The sequence below is a fragment of the Phyllosticta citriasiana genome (assembly GCF_038021145.1).
Source record: "Phyllosticta citriasiana strain CBS 120426 chromosome Unknown IWZ02scaffold_5, whole genome shotgun sequence".
NCBI classification, from domain to species: Eukaryota; Fungi; Ascomycota; class Dothideomycetes; order Botryosphaeriales; family Phyllostictaceae; genus Phyllosticta; species Phyllosticta citriasiana.
Genome location: NW_027117282.1, coordinates 170083 through 195563, shown reverse-complemented (window position 1 = coordinate 195563; position 25481 = coordinate 170083). Strand labels below are relative to the sequence as shown.

Here is a 25481-nt window from a genome sequence, read left to right as displayed (position 1 = left end):
CATCTACAACCTCGGACTCGAAGTGTCGTCATTTGCATTGACTACAACCTTGAGCACCAGCTTCCCTTCCGCATCCTTTGTCTTGGCCGCCATCTCGAATGCCTCTGGAAGCGAGTCGAGTCCAGTGTATCGGTGCGTCACGAGCTTGGAAAAGTCGGGGTAGTCGGCGCTGGGGGGTCTGGAAACGACCTCGATTCCAGTGGGGTACGTGTTGGCGTAGCGGAAGACGCCGACCAGGTCGACTTCGCGAAGAGCAGCCGCAGAAATTGGAAGAGTCTGGATTGGCGTGCCCATGCCAATGAGGAGGACACGTCCGCCGGGTCGCGTAGCCTACTGGATCAGTACTCCAGGACAGGTAGGTCGACGATGCAAGACTTACATAGATGCTTGCCTGCAAGCAGGACGGCACTCCGGTACACTCAAAAACGGCGTCGACCTCGCCCACCTCCTCTCCCGCAATCTTCTTGACTTGACCTATCGCCGCAGCAGTCTCCTTGGCAATCTCCAGACTTTCCTCAATGTCTTTGCCCCTCTTCAGCGGGACGGCATACGCTGCGTGGGCAAAGCCGTTCTGAACAGCAAAGTCGACCCGGCCAGCATCAATGTCGGCAATGACAACCGTGGCGCCAGAAATCTTTGCCATGGCCGCCACCAGCAGACCAACGGCGCCCGCGCCGAACACAAGAACTTTACTCAACGGCGCCAATTGCGCTCTCCTCGTCGCGTGAATCGCTACGCCCAATGGCTCCAGCAGAGCACCCAGCTCCAGACTCAGGTTGTCCGGAAGCTTGTGACACCACGCCGCTGGATGATTGATGCGATCCTGCAGAGTTCCTTGGGCATGAGGAAAGGCTTTTGCGCTGCTGCGGAACTTCATGGCTTTGCAAATGTTGTAGCGGCCTTCCTTGCAGCGATCACAAGTTTCGCATGGCTGTCCGACTTCGAGCGCGACCTTGTCGCCAACTTTAAAGTCGGCCGTCTCGGAGCCTACTGCTACGACGACGCCTGCAGACTCGTGACCGAGTGACAGCGGCTCCTTGACGAGAATGTCGCCATTGCGGTAGTGGTGGTAGTAGTGCAAGTCGCTGCCACAGAGACCCGTCGCGCGCACGGCGACTTGCAGCTCATGCGGTCCTGGAGTTGACAGCGTGCGGTCCTCCTGGATTCGAGCTTAGAATGGTGAGTCGGTTTACGCTTACTTCTAACTTACTAGGCGCAGGTCTTTTGGCGCGTGGAGCACTGAAGCGCGGATTTGTCTTGTCTCGACGGCCATTGTGCTTGATGTGAGGACTGAACCGGAAGATGAACAAAAGGAGTGTGTTCGAGCCGAATATGGAAATTGACAAGTGGAAAATCAAAGGAAAAGGAGCCGGTCAAGCTGCAGAAGACGAGGACGCGCCGGAAAGCTATACCCAGGGTCGACGAGGGCGGGTCGCGGGGCAGCCATCGGCAACTGACTCAAATCCCGACGGCCCCGCGCCACTGGCCTTGGACCTTGACCTGCAGTGGAGCCCCACCATCGCGTCCCCCACGCCTTCAGATATTGTCACGCCAATTCCGATCCCGTCGCCAGCTCTTTAAGCTTTCCGGTCCCCTTTTCTTCCAGAATTTGCTGTCGATGGCCCAAGATCGACTGGCCAATCTCCAAACCCATCTCTCTCCAAGTTCGTCTTCTCCATCATCCACCATGTCTTCAGTTCAGCAATTGTTCTCGTTGGAAGGCCAGAAGGCGCTGGTCACGGGCGGCACTCGTGGAATCGGCCAGGCCATGGCCATTGCACTGGCAGAAGCAGGCGCCGACCTCTTGCTCGTCCAAGTAAGCCAAGTCTCCAAATGTCCAAACTTTGGTTCCTGACCGATGCCAGCGGGATACCTCCAACACAGCAACCAAAAGCCAAATCGAAGCGCTCGGCCGCAAAGCCACCATTTACACAGCCGACCTCTCGGATGCCGCGTCTGTCGCCGCGCTGACGCCCAAGATCCTCGCCGACGGTCATAGCATCGACATTCTGCTCAACTGCGCCGGCATCCAGCGGCGGCACCCGGCGCACCAGTTCCCGGACGACGACTGGCACGCTGTACTGCAGGTGAATCTGCACACGGTGTTCACGCTGGCGCGCGACGTGGGCGCGCACATGCTTTCGCGGCCGGCAGAGAGCATCCCAGCATCCGTCGGGCACGCGGCGTCGGGGCGGCGCGGCGCCGTCATCAACGTTGCGTCGCTGCTGTCGTTCCAGGGCGGCATCACGGTGCCGGCGTACGCGGCGAGCAAGGGCGGCGTCGCGCAGCTCACAAAGGCGCTGAGCAATGAGTGGGCGGGCAAGGGCGTCAATGTCAATGCCATTGCGCCCGGCTACATTGCCACTGAGATGAATACGGCGCTCATCAATGACAAGGCGCGCGCGGATAGCATTTTGGCGCGCATTCCGGCGGGCAGATGGGGCAGCGCCGAGGACTTCAAGGGCGTTGTCGTCTGGCTGGCCGGACGGGGCGCGGGCTACGTCAGTGGAGAGGTTGTAACGGTCGACGGCGGCTGGATGGGCAGGTAAGCTGTGGTGTCAGGGGTGTTTAGGGGACAATTTGAAAGCAGGCAATGGACGGTAGAAGTCAGTTGGGGTAGATGATATACCACGTCTTTCAGGTCTCTGCCACTGGTATTCCATCACGAGCACCTTGATGTCCCCTCGGCATCAACCACACCTCTCCACACCTCATGCGTGTGTGGCGGCAGCATCCGCAACCTTGGCCACCGCCTCATCAGCCTCCTCACGTTGCCCACACGCTATCACATGTCGCCCGCCCGCCAGCCAGCCAGCCATTCGTCACATCAAATCCATTCCAGTCCACTTTCCCCGCATACACATTCTCGCATGCCGATAGATGCCAATCGACTGCGTTGCATGGAAAAACTTTCACCCCGCGGCGCAGGACTCGCCTCGCGCCAATCTCTCCCAGTTAAACAACCAGCCGGGTGGTAGAAGTGATTGAGTCCCGCGCACTACTATGTCTTTGACTTGACAACCACACTACTAGGTACCAGTCCGCGTCTCCTCCTTGGCAGCAGGCTGCGCTCGTAGTCTTCCTCGCGCTCTCATTGCTCGACGAGCCCAGTCCGCGCGCCATGATGACTACTGCCTCTTTTGGTTAGTTTTTTCTTTCCCCGGACAGCTTTCTTCTGCACTTCCTTTCTTTCGCCTAGTTAGCTCGCTTAGCCCTACGCAAGTCACCCCTCTGCCATTCTACCACTCTCACGACGCTCCCCTCGCTTCTTTCTTTCCCTATCGCACATCCCCAACTACTACCACTACCCCATCCCAGCCCATACAAATACCATCCATCTACCACAGAGGTAAGATATTCTGTATGCGCACCTAACGTGGCAATCTTTTCCCTACCTCCATTCCTCCCTCCCTCCCTCCCTCCCTCGCCCTCATCCACATTCGAGGCAGCTAGCTACCTAGCTACCTAGCTACCGAGCAAGCGGACCTTTTCGCCCTTTTGCCACCCGCTTCCAGTATAGGAAAACCTACTCGGTTCTTGCTAGACAACAAGTCAAACAGGCGGCAGCGGGCTGGACGCGCAACTGTTCAAAAGCGGTGGCGGCAACGAAGCACAAAGGGAAAGAGAAGACGTAAGCGGGACAACGTTTCCGTTCCACATTTTCCCTGTTTGCTTCGGTCAGTTCGTTGTTTGCGGTTCCGTCTGGCGCAGCGTGGTGGTTTTGGCAAGAAGAATGGGGGTTTGACGAGACGAGGCAGTCGCTACATAGGCAGGCAGGCAGGCAGGCAGGCAGGCAGGCAGGCAGGTAGGTAGGTAGGGAAGCAAAGCAGCAGCTACGAGAAACAACCACCAAAATAGCATTTTCTTTTTCTCTTCGCCGCTGCATTCGCCGTGGGTAACTAACGTGCGGATGGGAGGCAACAGTCCTGCTACCAGGTGAACGAGAGGCGAGGCTTGCATGCGTGCATGGTGTGGCGGCGACTGGCGTGCAGTGAGTGAGTGAGTGAGTAAGTAAGTGCGGGAAAGCGTCAACCCAAGTGTGTGTGTGTGTGTGTGTGTGTGTGTGCAGAAATTGCGTCCGTCGTCTAGTGACGTCCATGTTTGGGCGGTGTTGGCCGGCGTCTGATGGACACCCACACATCGCTTTTGGGCGCTGACGACCATGTTGCACCGATGACGGGTGAGCAAGAGGGTGGGAAGTGAGGGAGGTGATGGTGGCTAATGGGGGGGGGTGGGGAACAATGAACGGATGCCATTCTGAAGTCGCACTGGAGGAGAAGAGGAATTTCGTTGACCGCTGTAGCATGCAAACGAGGCTGCAGCGTTTTAGACATGTTCGTAACAACAACACCACTGCAAGAAAGATGGTCAAGAGACAAAGCCAATGACAAGAGCCGGTGTCCAGACGCTCTTGCGCATCATCATTGGTCTATTCTAGTCGTGTGGTTCTGGCCGCTACCTATGGCGGACCAGCCGGGGGATTTGGCGAATCATGATCTAATGGGAAAAAAAAAAAAAAATTAAAATAACAGATTGTGCAAATGAAAGACATTACGACGTGGGACTGGACAACTCCATCAACAACAACGGAAACAGCAATTTGGAGCCTGCTCTCTACCACTTGATGACCTTGGTGGGAAAGTACTCGTCGATGAGCTCAAGGTAGTAGTCCTGACGAAAAATGTTAGCTGACATGTTCGTTAGACGATGTTTGTCAGGCAACGTACCTTGAGGTCCTCGACCTTGGGGATGCCGTCGCTCTTGCTGTACAGGTCGTACGGGTTGAACGCCCGGACGGCCTCGAGCATCTTCTTGTCCTTCTCATTCATCATCCAGTCGTACGCGCCCTCCTTGTGCCAGGGGTAGAAGCTGTGGTAGCGGATCATGGCAAGCGCCTCGTCGGGCAGCGTGCTCTGCTCCTTGGCAATGTGGTACAGGTACTCATCGTGGCCCCAGCTCAACATGACGTTGTCGAGGCCGCAGCCGGGCGTGTAGATGCCGTACTTTGTGCTGTAGATTTCGTTGTCGTAGTCTGGGTTGCCCTTGAACGTGTCCGGGTAGATGATGCGCTCGTCGAACGCGCAGCCGACGGGGAACGTGTCGCCGACAACGTCCCACTGGCCTTGCGCGTCGAAGAAGAAGAGCAGCTTGCCCAGGTCATGGATCAGACCCGTGAGCTGCATCCAGCGCGGCTTGCCGTCGCGGCGAATGGCCTCGGCCGATTGGAGCAAGTGCTCAATTTGGGACAGCGAGGTGTCCGGGTCCGACTCGTCGATGAGCGTGTTGAGCTTCTCCATGGCTTGCCAGATGGTCATCTCGGCGCGCGTCTTGCTGCGGAAGTCGTTGCGCGCCTTGAGGTTGTAGGCGACCGTCTGCTTCTCATGCTGCTCGCGGTAAAAATTCTTGACACGGTCGCAGGCCGACTCATATTGGCGGAATTGCGTCTTGTCCTTTTCGGCGTCGAATTTCGACTTTTCGTAAATGTCCTTTTCCTCCTGCGAGGCCTTGCCGGCCTTGATCTTGTCCTTGAGGACGTTGACTGAATCAATGTCGTCCGAGAGAGACTCGAGCGCGAGGCCGTCGCGAGCCTTGTTGAAGACCGGCTTCTCAAAGGTCTTGCCGTTGTTGATTTGGTCAATGGCGATGGGGGCCATGGTGAAGGTGGAGGTGGTGAGTATGCGACTTTGGGTATCTCTGAAACTCTAAATGACAAACGACGACTTGCAAAAAGTTGACGCGAGGTTGGTGATGACGCTTGAGAAGGGGTGGGATGAAGACCGAATGGTGGCAAGAAGGTTTAAATATCAGGCCGTCAAACAGCGCTGACCAGCAAAATCGGGAGTGTTGGACCTTCTCCAAGGACTCTCCATGAGGCAAATGTCTGAGGCCAAGCGAATGAGACAAAGGCAAAGCCCCGGAATCCATGATGCAGAAGGGGTCTGGAAACTAAGTTCCCCAGCACATGAACTCCGCAGCCGCGCCTTTGTGCGCAACGACGGCCGACAGCCTCCAGCCAACCCTACAAAGTCGGACCGGCATCATGGATTCCAGAGGAAATAGGAGAGCGCAGACTGGCCGGTTCGTCTGAGAATCAGGTTACACGCCGTCTCCATGGGGCAATGTACTGATGTCAACAGGGAGGCGAGGCTCGGAAACCACTTTTCGGTAGCGCGGACTGGCAGTGGAGGATGAGATCCGCCGATCAAATGCGACGGACAGTCGGATGCGGGCGTGTCGAGGCTTGAGCCCGCAGTATCTGACAGACTCACAAGCCAGACAGCTAAGGACGACGGGATTGTTGGACTGGACGGCTGCTTGATGGCAATCTTTGTCCGGAGGTGTCAAGTCTTGGGCTGGGGCTCATTCTGCCGTGCAACTTGGGAGCGGGAGCGCTGGACGAAGGCTACCCGCCTGTGGAAATCAGGTTGCGATTGCCGTCGCGTCGCCAGCGGCCGTCTCTTGTCTTGCAGAAGCACGCATGATGGATGTTGTGGTGTTGATGGGGCCGATGCTGTCGTCGTTGCACAAGACACGCACGTGAAGGAAACAACAGCCTCAGGCATTCTCTCCACCTCACCTCACCTCACCTCAGACCCGGACCGGGTTGTCATGTCCCAAGTAGGTTGGGCACGCTCCACCTCTCTCCGTGGCGTCATCGGCCTTTGGAGCGATCCATTCAATGCGCGAGGACAACAAGGTGGGGTAAGAAACTGCTGCGGACGGGGCTGTCTTTCCTTGAAAGCACGCCATTCCCCTCTTCCCCTGCCATGAATCCCCAACTCTGCAAATTCATCCTCAAGGCTACCCCCTCCAACATCATCAACCCCAACCCCACCATGAACACCCCTCTGCCCCTCAACACCGGCGCCACCATCCCCGCATTGGGTCTGGGCACCTGGCAGTCTGAGCCTGGCCAGGTCAAGACTGCCGTCGCCCACGCCCTCAAGACGGGCTACAGACACATCGACTGCGCCTACGTCTATGGCAACGAGGAAGAGGTTGGCGAGGGTCTCAAGGACGGCTTTGCCTCGGGTGTCAAGCGCGAAGAGGTTCACGTCACCACCAAGCTGTGGTGTACCTACCACTCGCGCGTTGAGGAGAACCTCGACCTGAGCTTGAAGAAGCTTGGTCTTGACTATATTGACCTCTACCTCATGCATTGGCCCGTCCCCATGAACCCGAATGGCAAGTTTTGACCCATTTCCCGCATGCAGTGTCTAACTGCCCACAGGAAACGACCCCATGTTCCCCAAGCACCCCGACGGCTCTCGTGACCTCGACAAGTCGTGGAATTTCGTCGACACGTACAAGCAGCTAGAGAAGCTCCTCTCTACTGGCAAGGTCAAGGCCATTGGCGTCTCCAACTTTAGTGTTCCCTGCCTCGAGGCCCTGTTGAAGAGGGTCGAGGTCGTCCCCGCCGTCAACCAGGTAAGCCCTCCAGCCAGATGCGTGGACAAAAAATCTAACTTTTCTCAAGATTGAGAACCACCCCTACCTCCCCCAACAAGAAATTGTCGACTTTTGCAAGTCAAAGGGCATTCACATTACCGCCTACAGCCCCTTTGGCAGCACCGGTAGCCCCATGTTCAAGGAGGAGGCCGTCAACGAAGTCGCCCAGAAGCACAAGGTCACGCCCGGCACCGTACTGCTGAGCTACCACGGTAAGTACTACCCTACTCCCCTTCTTTCATCTTCTGACAGTGAGCAGTGGCACGTGGCAGCTCCGTTCTCGCCAAGTCCGTGAACCCCTCGCGGATAGACGAGAACAAGAACATCATTCCGCTCGACGCCGAGGAGCTGGCGGCGCTCGAGAAGATTCACAAGACGAAGGGCATAACGCGCTTCGTGTACCCGGGCTTTGGCGTCAACCTGCACTTCCCCGACAAGCCTCACCCGGCCGGCGACTATGACCCTTTGGACAACCTGCCGTAAACTGGACCTATGAGTGATGCACATACCCTGCACAGATGGATTTTGGGTCGCCATAGATCTTTGAAAATACAGTTGCCATTTTTTTGCTGCACCTCTTGGGCCTTGACTTTGCATTTCGGCTTACAATTTTCGTTGATCTTTCCCATTGCTAGACTGATAAAAAGTAGGGTGGTTGACCGATAGACGACGGTGATTGGGAACACACGCACCTCCTCACCACTGGACCATCACAACGCTGGCGGAGATTGAGACCGTACTTTTCTTGACTTCGCTTGCTCGTCTCTTTGCGCATGTAAATGCCCAAGAGTAGGATGACTGGAACACGAAGCTCGAAAACATGTCGGAACACTACACTAGAGAGAGAGAGAGAAGATGTTGCTCCAATATTGTCTTCTCCCTTTTGAAAGTGGCTTCAATAGAGGAGCGGATGGGAAGGAGGCGGCAATTCCGCTCTCTCTCCACCCCATTCCCACAAATGTAACTGTAGCCGATGCATTCGAAAACTCCTGTCTATAAATACTCTGTTGAAGAATGTGGTGTAGTGTTCCGTGCGCCTCTTTCTCAAGGCTATATCCGCCCGCTTACCACAAGAGGCAATCAATCCAGCTGCCAACCCACAACTTACGCAAAAGCTCATCGCAAACACCTTCGCCCTCACCACCGCATTCTGCTCCACTCGACCTCCATCCCTTAGCGCTTTTCTATAATCAGGGCCGTCATCACCATAGCCGCGCGCAAAGAATTTTCCTTCTAGCCCTCTTATTCCTGCCCCACTAGTGGCACCACGCCCCCAGCAGCGCGTCCCACCACCACCCCGCATCAGCTTACTTGCCGTTTTCCGCCCACCGGGACTGCTCGTTCAGCCTCGCTCGCTCCCTCGACTCGACCTCCTCTATCACCGCTTCCTTACGATACCTCGCTTTTCATTCCTGCTTCTCCTTCCCTTTAAAGCGCCCTCTCACGCGTCCGTTGCTTCCTCACTCGACTCGACCTTGTACGACCTGACCTACCTTTCTGCTGACGCTCCTACTCCATCCGCTCCACCGACCAACAATTTGCCTACAACCGAAGCCCCACCACGACTATAACCACCCGACCCTCGCCAACGCACACATATAGGCAGGCAGGCAGGCAAGCCAGCCAGCGCCAGACACACGCAGCAGCAGCAGTAGCATCACCAGCAGCAGCATGGCGAGCCGCGCTGCGCCAAACACTACAAGGACGAGAACGGCCGCCGGCGTACCGAATGAGCCGAGCGAAACATACGAGGAGCGGCAGCGACGGTACAACGCGGCGCGCGTGCTCGAGTCGAACGAGATGCTGATATGGTGGAGTACGGTGCGAAACGAGGTAAAGCCTTCCTTCGCTCGCCAACCAACCACGCACACTCGTACACGCTCTTCCTACCCTCCACTGCCTCTCCAGTACCAGCAGAAGTAGCCCAGCTAACCCCGTCGTCCCGCGCAGTCAATACCGCAAACGCGCCTGCACTTCGAAAACATACTCGCCGGCTTCGCCAGCGACGACAGCGAGCCCGAGTGGGACGACGAACCATCGGGCGGCCCGCCACCGGCCGGCACGCCCGGCGTACACGTGCGGTTCCTGTTTGGCGAGAATGACAAGAGGGGACAGGCTGATGCGTCGTCGAGTGCGGTGGTGGATCCACAACCGCCGGATATGGTGCTCTTGGGCGGCGAGCGCGTGGAGAGGAGGAGGCCGGGGATTGGCACGACTGAGGCGCTGGAGGCGGCGAGGGCGGATGCGAATGCGCTTGGTGGTGGGAGTGGGCGGTCAAGAGGAGACCGCAGGAGCGTAAGTGGGAGCGGGAGCGGGAGTGGGAATATTAGTCCGGCGAGTAAGAGTGCGGGGAAGAAAGGGGGTCGGCGGTCAATGGGTCGAGGAGGAGGAGGAGGACGAGGGGGTGAGGGAGCGTCAGCATAGAGGGTGGAGTGCACGAGGCAACAGGAGAAGGAGTCAGATGGTACTGTTGGAGACTGGATTGGGCATTATGGATTGGGGATTAGAGGTATACCCGGCGCGCCATGTTCGTTGCGCCAGACTTTGGACTTTCGATTTTGGAAGAGAGGAAGAGAGAGAAAGAGCAAGATGACATTCATTTACAGTCCGTCATCAGACATGCAGCATCGCAAGACAAGAAGACAGACTGAAGGCAGCCTGGACAGGCGAAAGCTTTCTACGACGCCACCATCCAATTGATTGGTGACCAACGGATGGGACTGGAGCTGAGCTGCCTGACCTACCTCTTTGCATCCATCTGGCACTACCAGGTATCTATCTGCTAAACAGCGTCGACGAAGTAGAAGCGAACAACAAACAGCGTAGGTATCAGCCTGCCAGTATCATCCACTCATCCGCTCATCCACTCATCCACTCATCAACCCCCAAAAAGAGAGAGAGAGGGAGAGAGAGAGAGAGGGATAGGGATAGGTGGGATGCGTCGTCGTGCGTGTAGCTTGACCGTGCTGCTCTCTAGGTATTTTGTCTCTCCATCTCTGCTGTTCTACGTGCGGTATCTACGTGTATCACCTGACTGCTCTTGATTATCTATTTACTATCCACCAACAGCATGCATGTGTGGGTACCACATACATACACCCTACCTACCTACCTACTTACCTACCTAGTAGCGTCGCCCTCTCCTGAATCTTATCTTCCCATACTTTTCATTTTCGTAGCTACCAGACCAGACAGCACCGCGGCCTCCCACATGCCTAGGCGACAATGACTGACGCCCAGCTAGCTGTGTGCCCGTAAGACCGGTAGAAAAAGAAGGCTGACAAGGGGGGCGGACGGACGGACTGACAAAAGGATGACACCAAGGTAAGGCAGGGCAGGCAGAAAACCCGCACACCCGATCCATTCATCCATCCATCCATCCGTCCATCCATTCAGGCAGGTAGGCTGCCGTATGCACGCACGCACGCACGCGCCGACAAACTCCGCTCTGCGTCGTTGATGACGGCCAGCGTGCAAGGTTCCGTCTTAGGTCTGCCTTCTTCTCTTCCTTTTCCACAAGACAGTATCCGAATCATTCGAGTCCGTTGAGGTAGTCAGGTACCGAGTACAGCACCTAGGTCAACGGTTACAAATTTAGCTGCGTCGTTGTCGTATCGGAGCGCATGCACGCGGAGAGGAGGAACCTAAGCAAGAAAGCAAGCCCTCAACCAAACGCTAACGGATCAAAGCGGTTGCTGACGGCAGAGTACGGTAAGGAGAGCGTCGAGGACACTCTATGCCGCTCGCACGAGCGTGGACCAGAGGCCTGTCAGTTAGGTCGGTAGCCAGCCCTATGTACAGGACGACGGATGTGCGGATCGCGCGCCGCCCGACCGCGGTATGCTTGCTTGAGCGCTTGCCTGTCTGCCTGCCTGCGTGTTTCCGGCTGTGTTGCGTGCATGCGTGCATCGGGTGTGGCTTTGCTCGAGCCTATTTTGGTTGTTTGTTTGTTTGCTTGCTTGCTGGTGCGGCCAGGCCAGGAACCAACGGCATCGCGGCGCGGTGCGTTGCGGAGCTCGGGTGGCGAACATCGGCGACCATCTCTCGCCAAGGTGTTGTGCCTACTGGGGTGGGTGTCGGGCGGGCTGGGTTGGCGGTGATCAGCAACCAAAATATGCAGCGACTGGTGGGCGGTGAAAGGGAATCTTGCGCGAATTTTCGGCTTCGGCGAGCGAAATTTTAAAAGCTGCCCAACAGGAGTAAACAACCATCCCACTGTCGAAAGCGGCATCAACGCTGCGGTCGGGACTCGGGACGGACCCTCGGATTGCTGCCAGCCAGTTGCGTAGGTGTCGGGTTGTCAGTCTCGCTTCGATCCGAACCGTCGCTTATGGTCAGTTAAAAGCTAGCCGCAACGACGAAGAGTGAGCGCATTCGCAAATCACAGAAATCAGGATGGCTGCCTTGGCCGACGATGCTCACAACGTGTGCGCAGGACACGACACACCCATCGACCGTCGCACTCCGCAAGCTTGTCAATGCGATGAATGCAGCGCCAAGCAGGACAACCAAAGAAAAAGAAAAAAAAAGAGAATGCGGGACACCAAAGTCAGAAGTGGAGAGCCAATTATTTCTTGTCGTCTAGACACCGACCCACCGCTGAAAGAGACGGTCTATGTCTAGCCATACACAATCAAAGCGTATTATACAAACATGCCAAACCCCTCTACTGAAGTGAGATGAAGAAGCCGGGCCCACCTATCGTACGTCTATAGCGTCTTGATACATTGAGAGGAAAAAGTTTTTTGAGAGAAAAGCGGGAAGAAAGAGGTGCAACAGGTATCGTAGAGCAACAAGGGTCGTCGTCGAAGAGGTCGTTTATGCGGTCTCCTCCTTGAGGAAGGTGATGAGGTCGTTGCGGTCCTTGGGCTTCTTGAGACCACCAAAGGCCATCTTGGTACCGGGAATGTACTTCTTGGGGTTCTCGAGGTAGTCGAACTGCAGCCCTAGTTAGCCCGTTTCGTCCCCGCGGGCGGGAGGTCCGCTATCGCGCCGCGGTAGCGCCCATCCAGGGCCGACTGAAACATACCATGGTGTTCTCGTCCCACGTGACGCCCTTTGACTTGTTGGCGTCGGTGTAGGAGAAGCCCTCGACCTGACCAGACTTGCGGCCAAAGACGCCGTGCAGCGCAGGGCCGACCTTGTTACCCTCGCCGGCCTTGAGAGTGTGGCACTGAGCGCAGCGGGTCTGCCGAGGTGTGTTAGGAGCGCACAAGAAAATGTTGGGGGCGAGGCGCCTGAGGGTGGGAGCAAAGCGCAACGCGGCAGCATACCTTGAAGAGACCGGCACCCTTCTTGGCGTCACCTGCAGACATCGTTAGCGTAATGTTCGAGTGGCGAGTGCTGATGGATCAAAGTTGAGAGTGCGCCGCCAGTGCCAGCTGAGGGATCCTCCAGTCGCAAGGGCAGACGGACAGCCAAACCGGCGCGCGTTCCTCCGTTGAGCAACCAGACGGAAGTGTATTCAAGCGGAGGGTGCCTCGAGACTGTCGGGACGCTGATGAAGACCTTGGACGCTGGAGAGCCACGTTGGAGTCGCGGCGCACTCGATGACGATGAGAGTCGGGATGGCAAACGTACCAGGAGCGAAAGGCATTGTGATGCGAGGAGAGGGATAAGTCTAGGACTGAGAAGATGAAAGGCTTGAGAATGAGCGAGAATCGCTGACTGCGGTGGATGGAGTGGAAGAGGTGTGAAGATCGAGAAGTGCAGGAGAAAAGGGAACCGACGACCTGAGGACTTTTTGTGCTGATGACGGCCAGGCGGCGCGGCGAGCTGTGGACCAATCAGGACCGGCGGGATTCTAAGGGGCAGTCGGGCGCGCCCGGGATGGCGGAGTGTGGCGCTCCGGAGTGGCTCGGGCGGCGGTGATTGCTCGCAGTTTTTCCCGCTGTCGTGTCGTCATCGTCGCCGACCGGGCGTGCAGGCACATGAGCCACATATTCGAGATCGATCGTTCTCGGCGCCGTCGACTGCCAGCACTCGGCTCTTCGGATGCTGCCGTTGACGGCAAGATGATGTTCCGCCTGACATTGTCATCAACACATTGTTTGCATTCCGAGGCACAGCCACAGCGCTCTGAAAGAGTGGGAGAATCCAGTCGGATCGCACTGCCGGGCCAGTACGGTGCTCTGCTGTGCATCTACAAGTTCCCGTCACCTCTGCCACGCGATTCATACCGACGATGCGCTGGTTCCCCTAATGAATCGCCGCCGCCGCCAGTTTTGACCAAACTGCCGTTTTTTGCCGATACCTGTTGTGCCTTGGCTTGCTCTACTCAAAAACACGCCAGTTTCATCGACTCATTTCAAACACGCTTCATCTGAATGTCGTCTTTCAAATCAAGCCCGTTCCAGACAAAACCTTGTTTGCTGCAAATGCCACCGTATGGCGTGCGGCGTGGCGCCAACGGCCAGCCCTGCCACTGTCCCGCTCCCCCTCTCCAAACATCGCCGTCCACCCCACGTCCTCTTCCCAGTACCTATAGTCCGTCTCTCTAAACGGGCCGCACCGCTGATTTGCACTATTTCCAAAGCTTCTGTGAGCCTGGCCTTGGGACATCCTCTGTCGCGCCAGTCATAGCGTCGCTTCGTCTTGTCCACCCCCATTTTTACAATGCCCTCGTTGAAATCATGAACCAAATCCCCGACGCCCTGTACTCTGACCAAGACATGACCACCTGGGTCATCATCGGCGCCAGCAGAGGCATTGGCCTTGAGTTTGTCCGCCAGCTGCTCGTGCGGGGCGAAAAAATCATTGCCACGGTCCGCCAGCCCTGGGCCGAGCATGCCTCTGCTCTCTGGGGCCACTCAGGCAACGACCACGGCCGCTGTCAGATGTTTGTTTGCGATATTCTCTCAGAGGCCAGCATCGTAGTACGAAATCCCCCGATTCAGTCGACAAGACCGGTCAGTTGATGACGACGCAGAACTTTGTGCATCAACTCGTCCGGATACCCAATCTCAAGATAGACTATGTCGTCATCAATGCCGGCGTCTTGAGATATCCCAATGTGAGGAGCTTTTGCCGTCCGTTCAAGGGTTCAGGCTGATGTGACTAGAGAGCAACCGAACTGTCTGTGACCCTTCTCCGCCCAAAACGTCCTTGGCAACTGCAGACGCGCTTCGTCCGCGGATTCTCAGCCATCATGTTTACGTATGGACATGAGAGCTGCAGGAAGTAGTTATGGTTGCACTGCTTAAAGTCAAGGCAGCCATTCCTGATTTGCCATTCCTTTTTGCCGCCTCCTTGTACCATGTGAGGACTGAGTCTCGCCAACCTTATGCTAATGACTGCGCGCTGCAGATCCTTTGACGAGTTTGCCTTTCACATACACACCAACACAATCGGTGAGCACTCTGCTGACCCCTTGGAAGGATCCTTGAACCAAGGATTGACATTCGTTAGGGCCCATCATAACGGCGCAGAAGCTGCTTCAGACCAACATCCCTATCGGCTCCATCGTCTTCATGAGCAGCGACTCGGGATCCGCCATCGAGTTTCGGGAGATGGAAGATGGCTTTGCTGCATATGCCGCGTCAAAGGCAGCCTTGAACCAGATGCTTCGGGTAAGTGATGCCGAAGCACAGCCATGGCACAGTACTGATTGTTTGCCTAGCACATGGCCGCGGAACTCAAAAGAAAGGACGACGACACCATTATTCTGGCTCTGCATCCCGGAGAGGTCGCGACGTAAGTCTGGCCATTTGACTGCAGGCGCCTCGGAGTGGTGGCTAAAAAGTCGGCAGAGACATGTCAAACATTCAACTTCCGTGGACGATCCAAGGGCAAATCAGCCCAGAAGTGTCGGTCGCTGGCATGATCGATGTGATACAAAGCAAAGGCATCCAGCACAGCGGGACCTTTTGGACCTGGGAGAATCAGGTATGTAGGCAAATGCCGCCACGGGAACAATGTCCTGCAGCCGCGCATGCTGACGGCGAGCAGCCCCATCCTTGGTAAACGAGCCACTTCTCTTTTGCGTGTCAGCCGCCACGTCAGGTCGTGAGGTCGTAGGTAGGTCGCTGCGGTTTCATGGCAAACATTTCCTTGCCTTGGGTCGGGTCATTTTGAGCGAAAAGAGGCTTCGAGGCCCGCACCGCCGAGACAGTAAGGTATCCTTGTCGTGGTTGGAGAGGAAGCAGTCGGCAGACATGCAGCCGGCCGGCCAGGCTGTCTGCAAGGCATCGGGATCAACCTTGGAATGTCTAAAGGTCGATGCAGAGTGCCAAAACGCCCAACTGGGAAACAGGCAGTGATTGGAGTGATTTTGCAACGGCATGCATGACACCACCACACCATAGTCTATGTAGGTAGGTATACGGGCTGCACCCCAAACTCACACAACCTTTGCCCCATCGCCCGCACAGTCGAGATGCAGGCGAACGTGGCACCGGTGTGCCCGTTCTGCAAACTGCCACAGCATCGACCAGGACCAGGACGAGGCGGACGTGCGGCTCTCGAATTGTCGTGAGCATGGCGCGTGAGACGGCAGCGCTCGAATGCGCGCGAGGCTGGCAGCGCTGCAATTGCGCAACAGTGGCGACGAGCCAGGCGCGCCATTGGCAACTCCCCCTTTTTTTGCGGCTCGTAGACGGGAACGAGTCGTCGTTGCGGTGGTGGTGGTGGTGGTGAGGAGGGCAACCAACTGAAGGAAGGCCTGGGGCGCAGTGCAGCGCGCATGCGCTCATGGGACATACATGCGCTTCCGTCAGCCTACATTGCCTGGTACCCCACCAAACTCACTGCGTGATCATCGCCGCCTGGCCTTGCGATTAATACTCTCCCTCGCCCACCTCTTGCTCTCATCTGCCTTGCCTTATGCTTGCTTCCTCTGCCCCAGTCCCATGGCCTACCATCATTACTACGACAGGTCCTACCAGCTGCCCGGTCGCCGCTACGAATCAAACACCTCTCGGTCGCGCGACTACGATGCATATCAGCCTCGCTACGAAGACCACCGCAACATTAATTACGACTCCCTCCCTCCAGCCGACATGAAGTACTCTCGCCGCCGGCTGGACGACTACTCCTACTCGTCCTCGTCATCTCGCCACAGCAACCAGCCTTCACTATCTCGGTCCGTGTCTTATCCAGTGGGGCATCGACGGCAGGCCACATGGCCGCCCTTTCCGACGGTCGAGGATTTGAGTGAGGCCCGGGCCAAAGAGCACAATCATTCCTCGCTGGACGAGAATGCCGGTGAAGAAGCAATTAATCGTGGATCTATCGACCAGGAACCGGTGCTACTCGAGGTCAAAGAGGAAATCAACCCTGAGCTCCGCTTCGTGATTGTGCCAGGAGCGGCAGGTGATGCAGACGGGCGCTCGGATGGCGTTCCCATACGCAAAGATGCTGCGTGTGACGATGCACATAACTCGAAAAGGCTGCCCCTGCAGGCTGAGAGGAAGAAGAAACCCATTGAGCCCCCAAGACGACCGCCATCTCCCTATGCATACTCCAAGCCGGACTTGGTCAGAGTGCGATCTGACAGCGTTGCTTTCTTGTCACCCGACGCCAGACAGTCCGCCTCGAGAAAAATGAACGTACCGTCACAAGCACCGGTTGACATGCGGAAGCTCGGGCGAAGCGGTGGTGCCATTTCAGAGGACTCGGACTTGGATGAGGACGAAGTGCCTCAGCTCCGATCGCGGCGGCGTCCCACGAGGTACTCATTCAGCAAAGATCAGTTGAGCTCGTTGCCCAAGGAATCCAAGGCTCTGGACAAGGACAGGATACAGGCGCCGTATTCTTTCAATGGAGATGTGAAAGAAGACCTTCCAGTCCTAAAGGAGCGAACATCCACACCTTACTCTTACAAACCAGCGGAATCAAACAGACAAGATTTAAATACTACTTCATCACGCGATGTTGACTTTAGGGAACGTCTCTCAGTGCGAACCACGATGCCCACCTCTTCGCGGCCCGACACACCGCCAAGGTCGACTCCATTCAACTCATCGAGCTTAGGCTCCGCTGCAGGTCTGACTCCTCAGTCATCTGCTATGCTGACGGGAGACCTTCCGTGGAGCCGGCCCTTGCCCTTGAGGCGCAGCACTTGCGAGACGTTGTACGGAAGCACCCAAAGAGGCACCGTATCGAAGCCTTCTTCAAGACCAGCCTCACCGCTTGCTCAAGGTCATGACTTGCCGCCGTCCCCGCCGCGCTCACCAATGTTGAGACCCAAGGACGACTCAATGCGGCCAAGAAGCGATCCCCGCTCTATCCCAGGTCCCAAGCAAGGGTCCCGCAATGCATCACGCAGAGGATCTCCCCTGTCTGCATCGTTCGACCTCGAACCCCGGACCCCGCGCGTCGAGTCCCCAATCGACTACACCAGCAACCGCCTTGAACGAACAACGTCTTTTCCTTTTGTCAACCCTCCCAATGACCGGTCAAGGCCATCATCTCGACACGGCCGAAGCGACTCGGGTCTACGCGACGAGCCGACACGATACCCGAGAGATGCGCCAGTGCGGGCAGACATGCAGCCGCCTTCTGCAAGGCTCCCGGCAGTAGCAGCAGCTGCCGCTGGCGTGTCTTTGCCCTATCCAGACAATGACGCGCACCAGCTGATGCCGTCGGAAGAGCATTTCCAATTCTTCCCAAACAGCCCTCAGACTCCCACCAGGTCGTCGTTTCCAGACAACGCGCGTGTGCCGGCCACACCCATCACGCCCATCCCCAGCCGCCTGCATGAAGAGTTTGACTATGCGCGCAAACCCGCGATTCGGCGCACGTATTCGGACACGGATGCCACGCGGCGGTCGACGTCGACGCTGGCGGCCAGAGAAAAGAAGAGCAGCCAAGAGGCTGCCGAGCTGGAGCTTCCGAGCGGTCCGCTGCCAGCCTGCCCACGGTCAGATTACACGACCAAGTACAACGACTGGTACACGCTCGACGGCGCGCTGAGTCTCGACTTTTGCCCAGAGTGCGTCGAAAACGTGGTGCGGCGGACGCCGTTCCGGCGCGAGTTCAAGCGCGTGCTCGACATGGAGCCCGACTACCCCAAGAAGTGCGCGCTGGGCGACCCGTGGTTCCGCATCGCGTGGCTCCTCACGCTGCAGGAGAAGCGCGACGACCTGGCGCTGGTGCGGGCGCTGGCGGCCGTCGGCGGCGACGAAAAGGAGTGCCCGGACAAGCATCGCGCGCACCGCCCTTGGTACAGCCTGCCCAACCGCTTCAACGACGGCTTCATCGCCAACCTGCACGTGTGCCAGGCGTGCATGCGGCGCGTCGAGGCGCTCATGCCGGCACTGCGCGGCGCCTTTGTCCGCGAACTGTCGCCCGCGACGTCCGCTGCTTCCACCAAATATCTCTGCTCGCTGCGTACGTCGTCGCGCCGCTTTCCCAAGTACCTCGACGCGCTGCTCGACGTGCACGCCGCGGCCCTCAAGCGCCGCGACACCGTGCCCGACCTCACCCCCTTTGCCGACCTAGCCCAGGAAAATGCCTGGAAGGCCGAGTGCCAGCGCGACACGCCGCTCCTCGGCGCCCTCTGGCACGTCGTCCCCGGCGTCCCCGACTTCACCGTCTGCGAAGAGTGCTACGACGAGGTCGTCTGGCCTCTCGCGCGCTCCGGGTCCAAGATCGCATCGCTCGTCACGGGTGCCCTGCAGTACGTCGACGGCAGCAGCAGCAGCAGCGGCGGCAGCGGCAGCAACGGCGGCGCTCAGGAACACGGCGTCATCGGCACCGCAGCCGACGAAATGAGCAACGGCGGCGCTGACAGCGACGGTAACGGCAACGGCAACGGCAACAGCACCACCGCAGACGAAGGCCGCTCGTGCCAGCTCTACAGCGCACGCATGCGGCGGGCGTGGGTGCGGGCGTGCCGCGACGAGGACCTCGCCCCGTTCCTGCGGCGCGTGCGCGAGCGCAGGCAGGCCGAGCGCGACATTGGCGCGCGCAACCGCCGGCTCATGAAGTACCTCGACGACTTGGAGGCGGCGGCCGGCGGCAAGGTGCCGGCGAGTGGTAGGGATCGGGAGTTGATGGAGCGGATCAAGGAAGAGATGGAGAGGTGTCGGCGGGAGTGGAGGGAGTGGGAGTAGGAGTGAGATAGGGGGTTTGATTGATGGACGGACGGACAGACGGGAGGAGGGGATTTCTTTGATGGATTGGATTGGATTGGATTGGATGGGGGTTTAACGGGTGATGGTTCGGCTTGGTTCAGTGGGTAACGACTGAAATGAGCGAAGAAATGGATGGATGGGTGGGTGGATATGCCACTTGTCAAAAATTTTTATGAAGCAGATGACATGACTGATGAATGAATGAACGAATCAATGGATGAATGAACCAATGGTTGGTTGGCTGGCTGGCTGCATGATGCAATGCATATAGACGAATTTCAACGCGCTCTTGCACTCCTCGTCTTCTCTTCTCTCCCCCTTTTCCCTCCTTTGTGCGGTGGTGGTTGCTAAGAAGGACTTACCTGGTTGCCGAAAGACAGCTTTCTAGACATGTAGATATCCTCATCGATGGATGGCAGCGGTGAACATATGCCCTCGGGGCTCGGTCTGGACATGGCAGCAGCAGCAGCAGCAGCAGCAGCACCAGTAGCAGCAGTGTCAGATGTGTTTCTTTCAACACGCACTAATGGCGCTGTTTCCGTCGTCCGTCGGTTGAATCTCTCTTTGCTCTTTCTCGTGCGTTGAGGCCATTGAATGAACGAGAACGCTGTGTGTGTGTGTGTGTGTGTGTGTGCTGCAGATGAACTTGTGGAAGGAGAAATTTAAAAGTACGTCTCTCACATTTGTGCATAAAGGGGAGAAGACTTGGGAGTGGTGGAAAGGAGGCAGTACGGAAGAGTTTGACGCAGGTGAGGTGATGGGAGAGACGGATAGGGATGGGAGTGAAGGCGATGGCAAGCATGACGAGAAGGTTGGTGTCGGAGGCAGCACGTGTGCGTGCAGAAGAGCAAGTGTCAGCGGATAGAATGGAGAGATGTAGGGAGAGGGGGGGGAATTAGAAATGATACCCCCTGAGTCCAGTCGCAAAGGAGAATGACAGCTCCCTAGATGTAATAATGGCATTGAGTGAAGACTCTACGCGCAACGTTTTAATTAGCAAGTGCCCCTAGAATACAGCCGCAGTGCTGGCAGCGTCATGTCTTTGGCATCCACTGTGGAGAGTGAGTGCGGAAAAAAAAAAAAAAAAAAAAGTCTTTCAAATTTGTCGCGTCGACGCGGCAAGGCAGGCCATGCCGCAGCGGCGCCTCGTCTCGCGCCACCAGCAAGGCTCGACGCGACTCGCCTCGACCACTGCGTTTGAACTTGTCGTCGTCGTTGGTCATAATGACGGTGTTGGCCGCCACGTCGGCGCCGCACTGAGATCGAGGCTCGCTTCCGGCTCGGCTGCTGCGTTCAATGTTGTTTTTGATATTGCCATTGCCTGACGCAACTCATTTTACCGAGGTGAATGGGGCAGCAGACAGGGCATGGTGGGGAATTATGGCGTCACTGGCGCGGCTCCAGGCCAGGCCAAGCGGCGGCAGGCAGGCAGGCAGGCAGGCAGGCGGGGGGAGAGCGCGGGTGAAGGCGGGGCTGGTCTGTATGTCGGACGTCGTTGTGAAGGCTCTCGACTCGGTTGCTGCGTTCGACGTTGGACTTGGATGTTGGGAGGCGGGACCTCGATTCATTTGCTACGTCTGACGGTGGTGCATGTCGGCTGCTGATAGGATTGGGGCGTTTGTTGGTGGCCACGATAGAGGTCGAGCGACGACCTCGATTCATTCCCGACGTTCGACGGTCGAAGTTGACCATTAGGGGCGTCAATGGCTACAAATGGAGCGGTCGACCGGTGAGCTCGACTCATTTCCTACGTCTGACGACCGACATGGAAAAGCCATTTGAGTCGTTGGGCGTTGGGCCAGGACGAGCTCGACTCATTTCCTACGTTTGACGGTGGAGGGTTGATGAAATGGGCGTTGGGCGCTGGCCACCATGGAGCGGTCCAACAGCGACCTCGACTCATTTCCGACGTTCAACGTCGAAAGAGACAGCAAACGCCTCGCTCCTTTGCTCAGAGGTCTAGAGGTGCCCGTCATGCATCTCGCCCGGATGGCTGCTCCTGGATGCTGCGCGGTGCCGCCACAAACGGCGCGTCCGCGGAAAAGAAAGCGTAGCATGGGACCGTGCAACGGCGGTGGCGGGCTTCCAGAAGTCAGCACTAGAGTCTAGTGTCAGGCAGGCAGGCAGGCAGGCAAGCAGACCGGGCCGGCGTCAGAGTCGGTGACAGTCATTGTCGAGTGTCAGGGGCAGGAGAAAGGAAAATGTCAAGCGGCGGACAAAGGGATAGATGGAGGGGGCCGCCTTTTTTTTCGGTCGTCCTGGTCAATCGACATTGTTGCGCGGCCGTGGTTCCGCTGCGGATTTATGACTCGCGGGGTGGGTGTCATGCAGCGTCGTTGGATGAGGGCAGGCAAGCGAGGGCGGACCTGACACTGATGGCCGACGACTGGGCTGGTCCGCGCATCAGCTCAGCTCAACTCCGCTCAGCTCGGTCGTGTCGATGGCCGTGGTGTTGAGTGGAAAGTACGGAGGCTGGCGAATGAGAGACGGCGCAGAAATACGGTAAGTTACCAACCTTATCTCAGTCGTTTTGTAGGTTACATATTCCCGGGCCCTCCAACCTTGACGTCACCGTGGCGGCAGGGCTGACGGGAACCGGAACAACTGGACGGAACTGGAATGGAAGTGAGTTCCTTGACTTCGATTCTCCTCAGATGACGCTTGAGTCGCCTCGCAGCACGACGTCGACACCAGACTCGTGAGCCCGCACTAACTGAGCCCGCAAAGTCATGGACATTCTCCCGAGAGTCAGCAACGCGTCGCTTGACACCATGTCTCGGCCCACGCTTCCGACCACCTCTCATCCTTCGACTCGAAACGGCCGTCCTTCAAGTAATAAAATCCGCCTCCACGAGTCAGCCAAAACAACTTTGATTCATTCCAGATGCTCCAAATTTGGTTCTCGACTCGTACTCCACAGCCTCTAACGCCCTAGCCTGTCCCTTCACCAGCAGCTCGCCACTGTCGTCGCGAATCGTGACCTCGACGTGCCGCCCAAAAAGGCAACTCCTGACAATCTCGATTCAGGCCCGACGATTGAAGTTGGATATTGAGCCCGCGCGAGTGGCAGCATTCAATCTTTTGTTCTGGGACCGGCAGCCTTCCTTGTCGTCGCCACTTCTCAAGGTTGCTCCCATGCGGCCCACCCAACGACCGTCGTCGGATATTAGCCTGGATAGGCAACCGTTCGACACATCGATTCAGTCACGACGTTTGAACTTGTGTTTTGCCCTGCAGCCAGACCACTGCCCATCACACTACGCGCCCCCATCGCCACCGCGGCCTCCCTGTCTGCCATTGCCCCAACTTCGCCTTGCACACCTCCGGCGAGGTTCATCGTCCGCGGACCCCGGCCCGCCACATGCAGTGCGGCTCAAGCGCTGACGTGACGGGGCACGCACGACGCCCGGAGCATCCACACTCGACACCTTCGACTCAGTCCAGACGATTGAAGTTGTGTGTCTTGCAAATGGGCCCCTTGCAATGGTCCAGTTGTCCTGCTTCCGGCTCCTCTTCTCCGTCGCCATTGCCACCAAATCTCGTCTCACAACCCGGATACGACGCCGCTCCAGCAAATCTTCAACTCAGTCCAGACGATTGAAGTTGCTTTTGGACGCCGCGAGAGCCCACCCGGACCTGCAGGTGATTGGAAATAAGGACCAGGTCTGCATTTCTAGACGCGAGAATCAAAGCAGAGGTATCCCAGCCACGGCCGTGCATCGACTATGTCCGGTGCCACGTTCGCTCTGTCACGGTCCAAATAGCACCCAAAAACCAAGATATCAAGGCTCTTATGTCCGGAAAGGAATCGCCTCCCTCGCCGTTGATTCAGTCCCGACGTTTGAAGTTGGCATTTCTTCTGCGGTCTCCCTGAACCATTTGTGCCTGGCTACCCGAACGGTCCACATGGCACCGCCGCCAACGCACTCTTCTTCTATAACGGGAAAGCCAGCCCTTGACTTCGACTCGCTGCGACGTTTAAAGTTGTTTGGAAATTTGCTTCTGAAGACGGCGCCAATGTCTTTCCCTGTCCAAAATGTACCCTGTCTGCGCTCTGATGTCCAAAAAGGGTAACCACTATCTCCCATCGACTCATTCACGACGTTCAAAGCTGTCTCTTGTCTGGCGCCAATAGCACTGACGCCAATCACACCTTGTTCAATTACTTCTTCTTTCTTTGGACCATTCCACAGCTTCATTCCAAACCATGCAACATTACCCTTCCTATCACCACACCAGCAATCGGCTGTCTCTTCCAACACGCTGCCCAGGGCCAAGCCTGCATTCACGGGCAATTGATCATACCACCCCAAAGCGTCCATCTGACGATCTGCGGAAGAATTCCGTCCCAAACCCACATGTCCCTTCGGCTGCGTACCCTACCCGCAGCGAACAGGCGCAGCAGCCGGTCCGAGCCCTCAGTCTGGGTCCACCACGGCCATCAGATCACCGGGCAAACGGGCCAGCCGCAACAGGCACCACGACGACGCGGACAAGGTCATCCAGTAATAGTAGCAGGCCGACACGCTGCGCAACAAAAGAGACCCACGCGACTCTCGTAGATTGCAGCAGCTCTTGCTCCCCTGCCTGTCCGCCCTCCCTCCCTCCCCGAGTCATCAATCTCGTCGCTCGCTGTTGCGCGCATACGACCCACTGCTCGTCTCCATCTCTCATCTCATCGCGCCGCCGGCCGTCCTCCACCACCATCAGATGCTGCCCTCTTTCCCTCTTCCTCTCCCTCGGCTCGTTGATTCGGTAGTTGATTTGTGGTCCCTTTCGCTCACTTTCTCTCTCTGCGCGCGTTTCCGTCTCGTATCGTGCGGGTAGGACCCGACAGCGCGGACCGGCCTGCCGAGTTCCCGCTTCACCCCTGACCACCACCCCCGATGCAAGCTCGCTCGCTGGCTCGCTGGATGGCTCTTATTCCCGTCGCACCTTGTGCTCGCGGCGGCGTAGACAATTTGCAGATGGCTCAGGGGCACTGCATACACACGCACAGGTCTGCTGCTCTGCTCTGTTGCTCGTGGTTTGCCTGTCAAAATTACTTACCGTTTTTGGACCTGCCGACTGACTGACTGACTGCCCCCCGCCCTGCCTGACTTGTAAATGGACATTACCCAATAACCAGCTCAAGCAAAAAGGTTGTTATGGGAAGGTGATTGAGGCCGGCTGTGTCGATCTACCAACCCACCCAACTGCCTTACACTCTGTCCCCACTGTCATCATATATGTATTTATCGTGACACCGCCGCAGTACGTACTTGTCGTCACGATTTGTATCGTACATACTTACTCCTGCTGGGAGCGCAGTATTAGTACAAACCCCCCAAATCACAGTCCCACAACAACACTTTTCTCGCTCTGTCAACAACAAGACATCCAGATGAGATCATGCCACTGCCCATCCATATCTATCTACCGACACACAATCTTGCTCGCTCACGACCAAGTCCGTCCGGTTTCTTTTTTTTTTTTTTTTTTTTTTTCACCGAACGGCAATGGAAATTACATACATGGATGCAAGCATCTATATATGTAGTGTGACGGCCAGCCATTGTATGCGTGCGGCGTTGAGTGGAGAAGCGTCCTTTGAGGCAGTGCTTTGTGGGCTGGTGTTGGTGTTGGGGTTGGGGTTAGCCGTTCGGGAAAGTCGAGAGCGAGGTGGGTGGGTGGGTGCATGGACGCCGACATGGGAATGTTGTTTGTTGAAGTGTTTTTTTTTTTTTTTTGACTGTGGCGATTGCAGAGGCTGCTGCAATGTCGAGGCTAGGCTGTGTTATAGGTCTAGATGTAGGTATCTTGGTGTGAAAGAGCAAGGGGAAATGTTTTCATGAATGGGATAGATTTCGTTGGTGTTGGTGTTGGTATTAGGTCGTCCTCGACTAAAACAGCGTCACATGGTAGTACCTCTTACTGATGAGAAAACCCCACCATCTCTAAACCCAAGCCCTCACACTC

General features: G+C 57.0%; 10 protein-coding genes across 10 annotated transcripts; 7 read left to right on the top strand and 3 right to left on the bottom strand.

Moving 5' to 3' along the window:
- Nucleotides 1-3: 3 nt before the first annotated feature.
- IWZ02DRAFT_516832 (chaperonin 10-like protein) lies at nt 4-1637 on the bottom strand (the record flags this gene model as incomplete). Its single annotated transcript, XM_066770684.1, has 3 exons — nt 1211-1637; nt 380-1159; nt 4-330 (listed from the first exon to the last, which is right to left on the bottom strand). The coding sequence occupies exons 1-3, from the start codon at nt 1271-1273 to the stop codon at nt 4-6; spliced, it is 1170 nt and encodes a 389-aa protein (XP_066623525.1). The 5' UTR covers nt 1274-1637.
- A 50-nt stretch (nt 1638-1687) lies between these two features.
- On the top strand, nt 1688-2549 carry IWZ02DRAFT_375874 (uncharacterized protein; the record flags this gene model as incomplete). Its single annotated transcript, XM_066764847.1, has 2 exons — nt 1688-1816; nt 1866-2549. 2 exons carry the CDS (start codon nt 1688-1690, stop codon nt 2547-2549), a joined length of 813 nt encoding a protein of 270 aa, XP_066623524.1.
- A 1925-nt stretch (nt 2550-4474) lies between these two features.
- On the bottom strand, nt 4475-6116 carry IWZ02DRAFT_220501 (putative inositol oxygenase). Its single transcript, XM_066762807.1, has 2 exons — nt 4728-6116; nt 4475-4671 (listed from the first exon to the last, which is right to left on the bottom strand). Exons 1-2 carry the CDS (start codon nt 5652-5654, stop codon nt 4615-4617), a joined length of 984 nt encoding a protein of 327 aa, XP_066623523.1. The 5' UTR covers nt 5655-6116; the 3' UTR covers nt 4475-4614.
- Nucleotides 6117-6767: 651 nt separating this feature from the next.
- IWZ02DRAFT_468807 (NADP-dependent oxidoreductase domain-containing protein) lies at nt 6768-7932 on the top strand (the record flags this gene model as incomplete). Its single annotated transcript, XM_066768660.1, has 4 exons — nt 6768-7185; nt 7232-7428; nt 7478-7661; nt 7709-7932. 4 exons carry the CDS (start codon nt 6768-6770, stop codon nt 7930-7932), a joined length of 1023 nt encoding a protein of 340 aa, XP_066623522.1.
- Nucleotides 7933-9120: 1188 nt separating this feature from the next.
- On the top strand, nt 9121-11234 carry IWZ02DRAFT_489362 (uncharacterized protein; the record flags this gene model as incomplete). Its single annotated transcript, XM_066769565.1, has 3 exons — nt 9121-9282; nt 9400-9744; nt 11139-11234. 3 exons carry the CDS (start codon nt 9121-9123, stop codon nt 11232-11234), a joined length of 603 nt encoding a protein of 200 aa, XP_066623521.1.
- Nucleotides 11235-12267: 1033 nt separating this feature from the next.
- IWZ02DRAFT_375373 (cytochrome c-like domain-containing protein) lies at nt 12268-12764 on the bottom strand (the record flags this gene model as incomplete). The annotated part of the gene is made up of 3 exons (XM_066764818.1): nt 12268-12387; nt 12479-12637; nt 12723-12764. The coding sequence occupies 3 exons, from the start codon at nt 12762-12764 to the stop codon at nt 12268-12270; spliced, it is 321 nt and encodes a 106-aa protein (XP_066623520.1).
- Nucleotides 12765-13854: 1090 nt separating this feature from the next.
- On the top strand, nt 13855-15534 carry IWZ02DRAFT_220415 (uncharacterized protein). Its single transcript, XM_066762806.1, has 8 exons — nt 13855-14324; nt 14378-14461; nt 14510-14523; nt 14755-14798; nt 14857-15017; nt 15068-15141; nt 15198-15333; nt 15397-15534. The coding sequence occupies exons 1-8, from the start codon at nt 14082-14084 to the stop codon at nt 15409-15411; spliced, it is 771 nt and encodes a 256-aa protein (XP_066623519.1). The 5' UTR covers nt 13855-14081; the 3' UTR covers nt 15412-15534.
- Nucleotides 15535-16150: 616 nt separating this feature from the next.
- Nucleotides 16151-19648, top strand: IWZ02DRAFT_447806 (uncharacterized protein). The gene has a single exon (XM_066767305.1). The coding sequence runs from the start codon at nt 16296-16298 to the stop codon at nt 19500-19502; it is 3207 nt and encodes a 1068-aa protein (XP_066623518.1). The 5' UTR covers nt 16151-16295; the 3' UTR covers nt 19503-19648.
- Nucleotides 19649-22157: 2509 nt separating this feature from the next.
- IWZ02DRAFT_220400 (uncharacterized protein) lies at nt 22158-23319 on the top strand. Its single transcript, XM_066762805.1, has 2 exons — nt 22158-22355; nt 22408-23319. The coding sequence occupies exons 1-2, from the start codon at nt 22253-22255 to the stop codon at nt 22905-22907; spliced, it is 603 nt and encodes a 200-aa protein (XP_066623517.1). The 5' UTR covers nt 22158-22252; the 3' UTR covers nt 22908-23319.
- Nucleotides 22606-23783, top strand: IWZ02DRAFT_220375 (uncharacterized protein). Its single transcript, XM_066762804.1, has one exon. The coding sequence runs from the start codon at nt 23007-23009 to the stop codon at nt 23595-23597; it is 591 nt and encodes a 196-aa protein (XP_066623516.1). The 5' UTR covers nt 22606-23006; the 3' UTR covers nt 23598-23783.
- Nucleotides 23784-25481: the final 1698 nt, after the last annotated feature.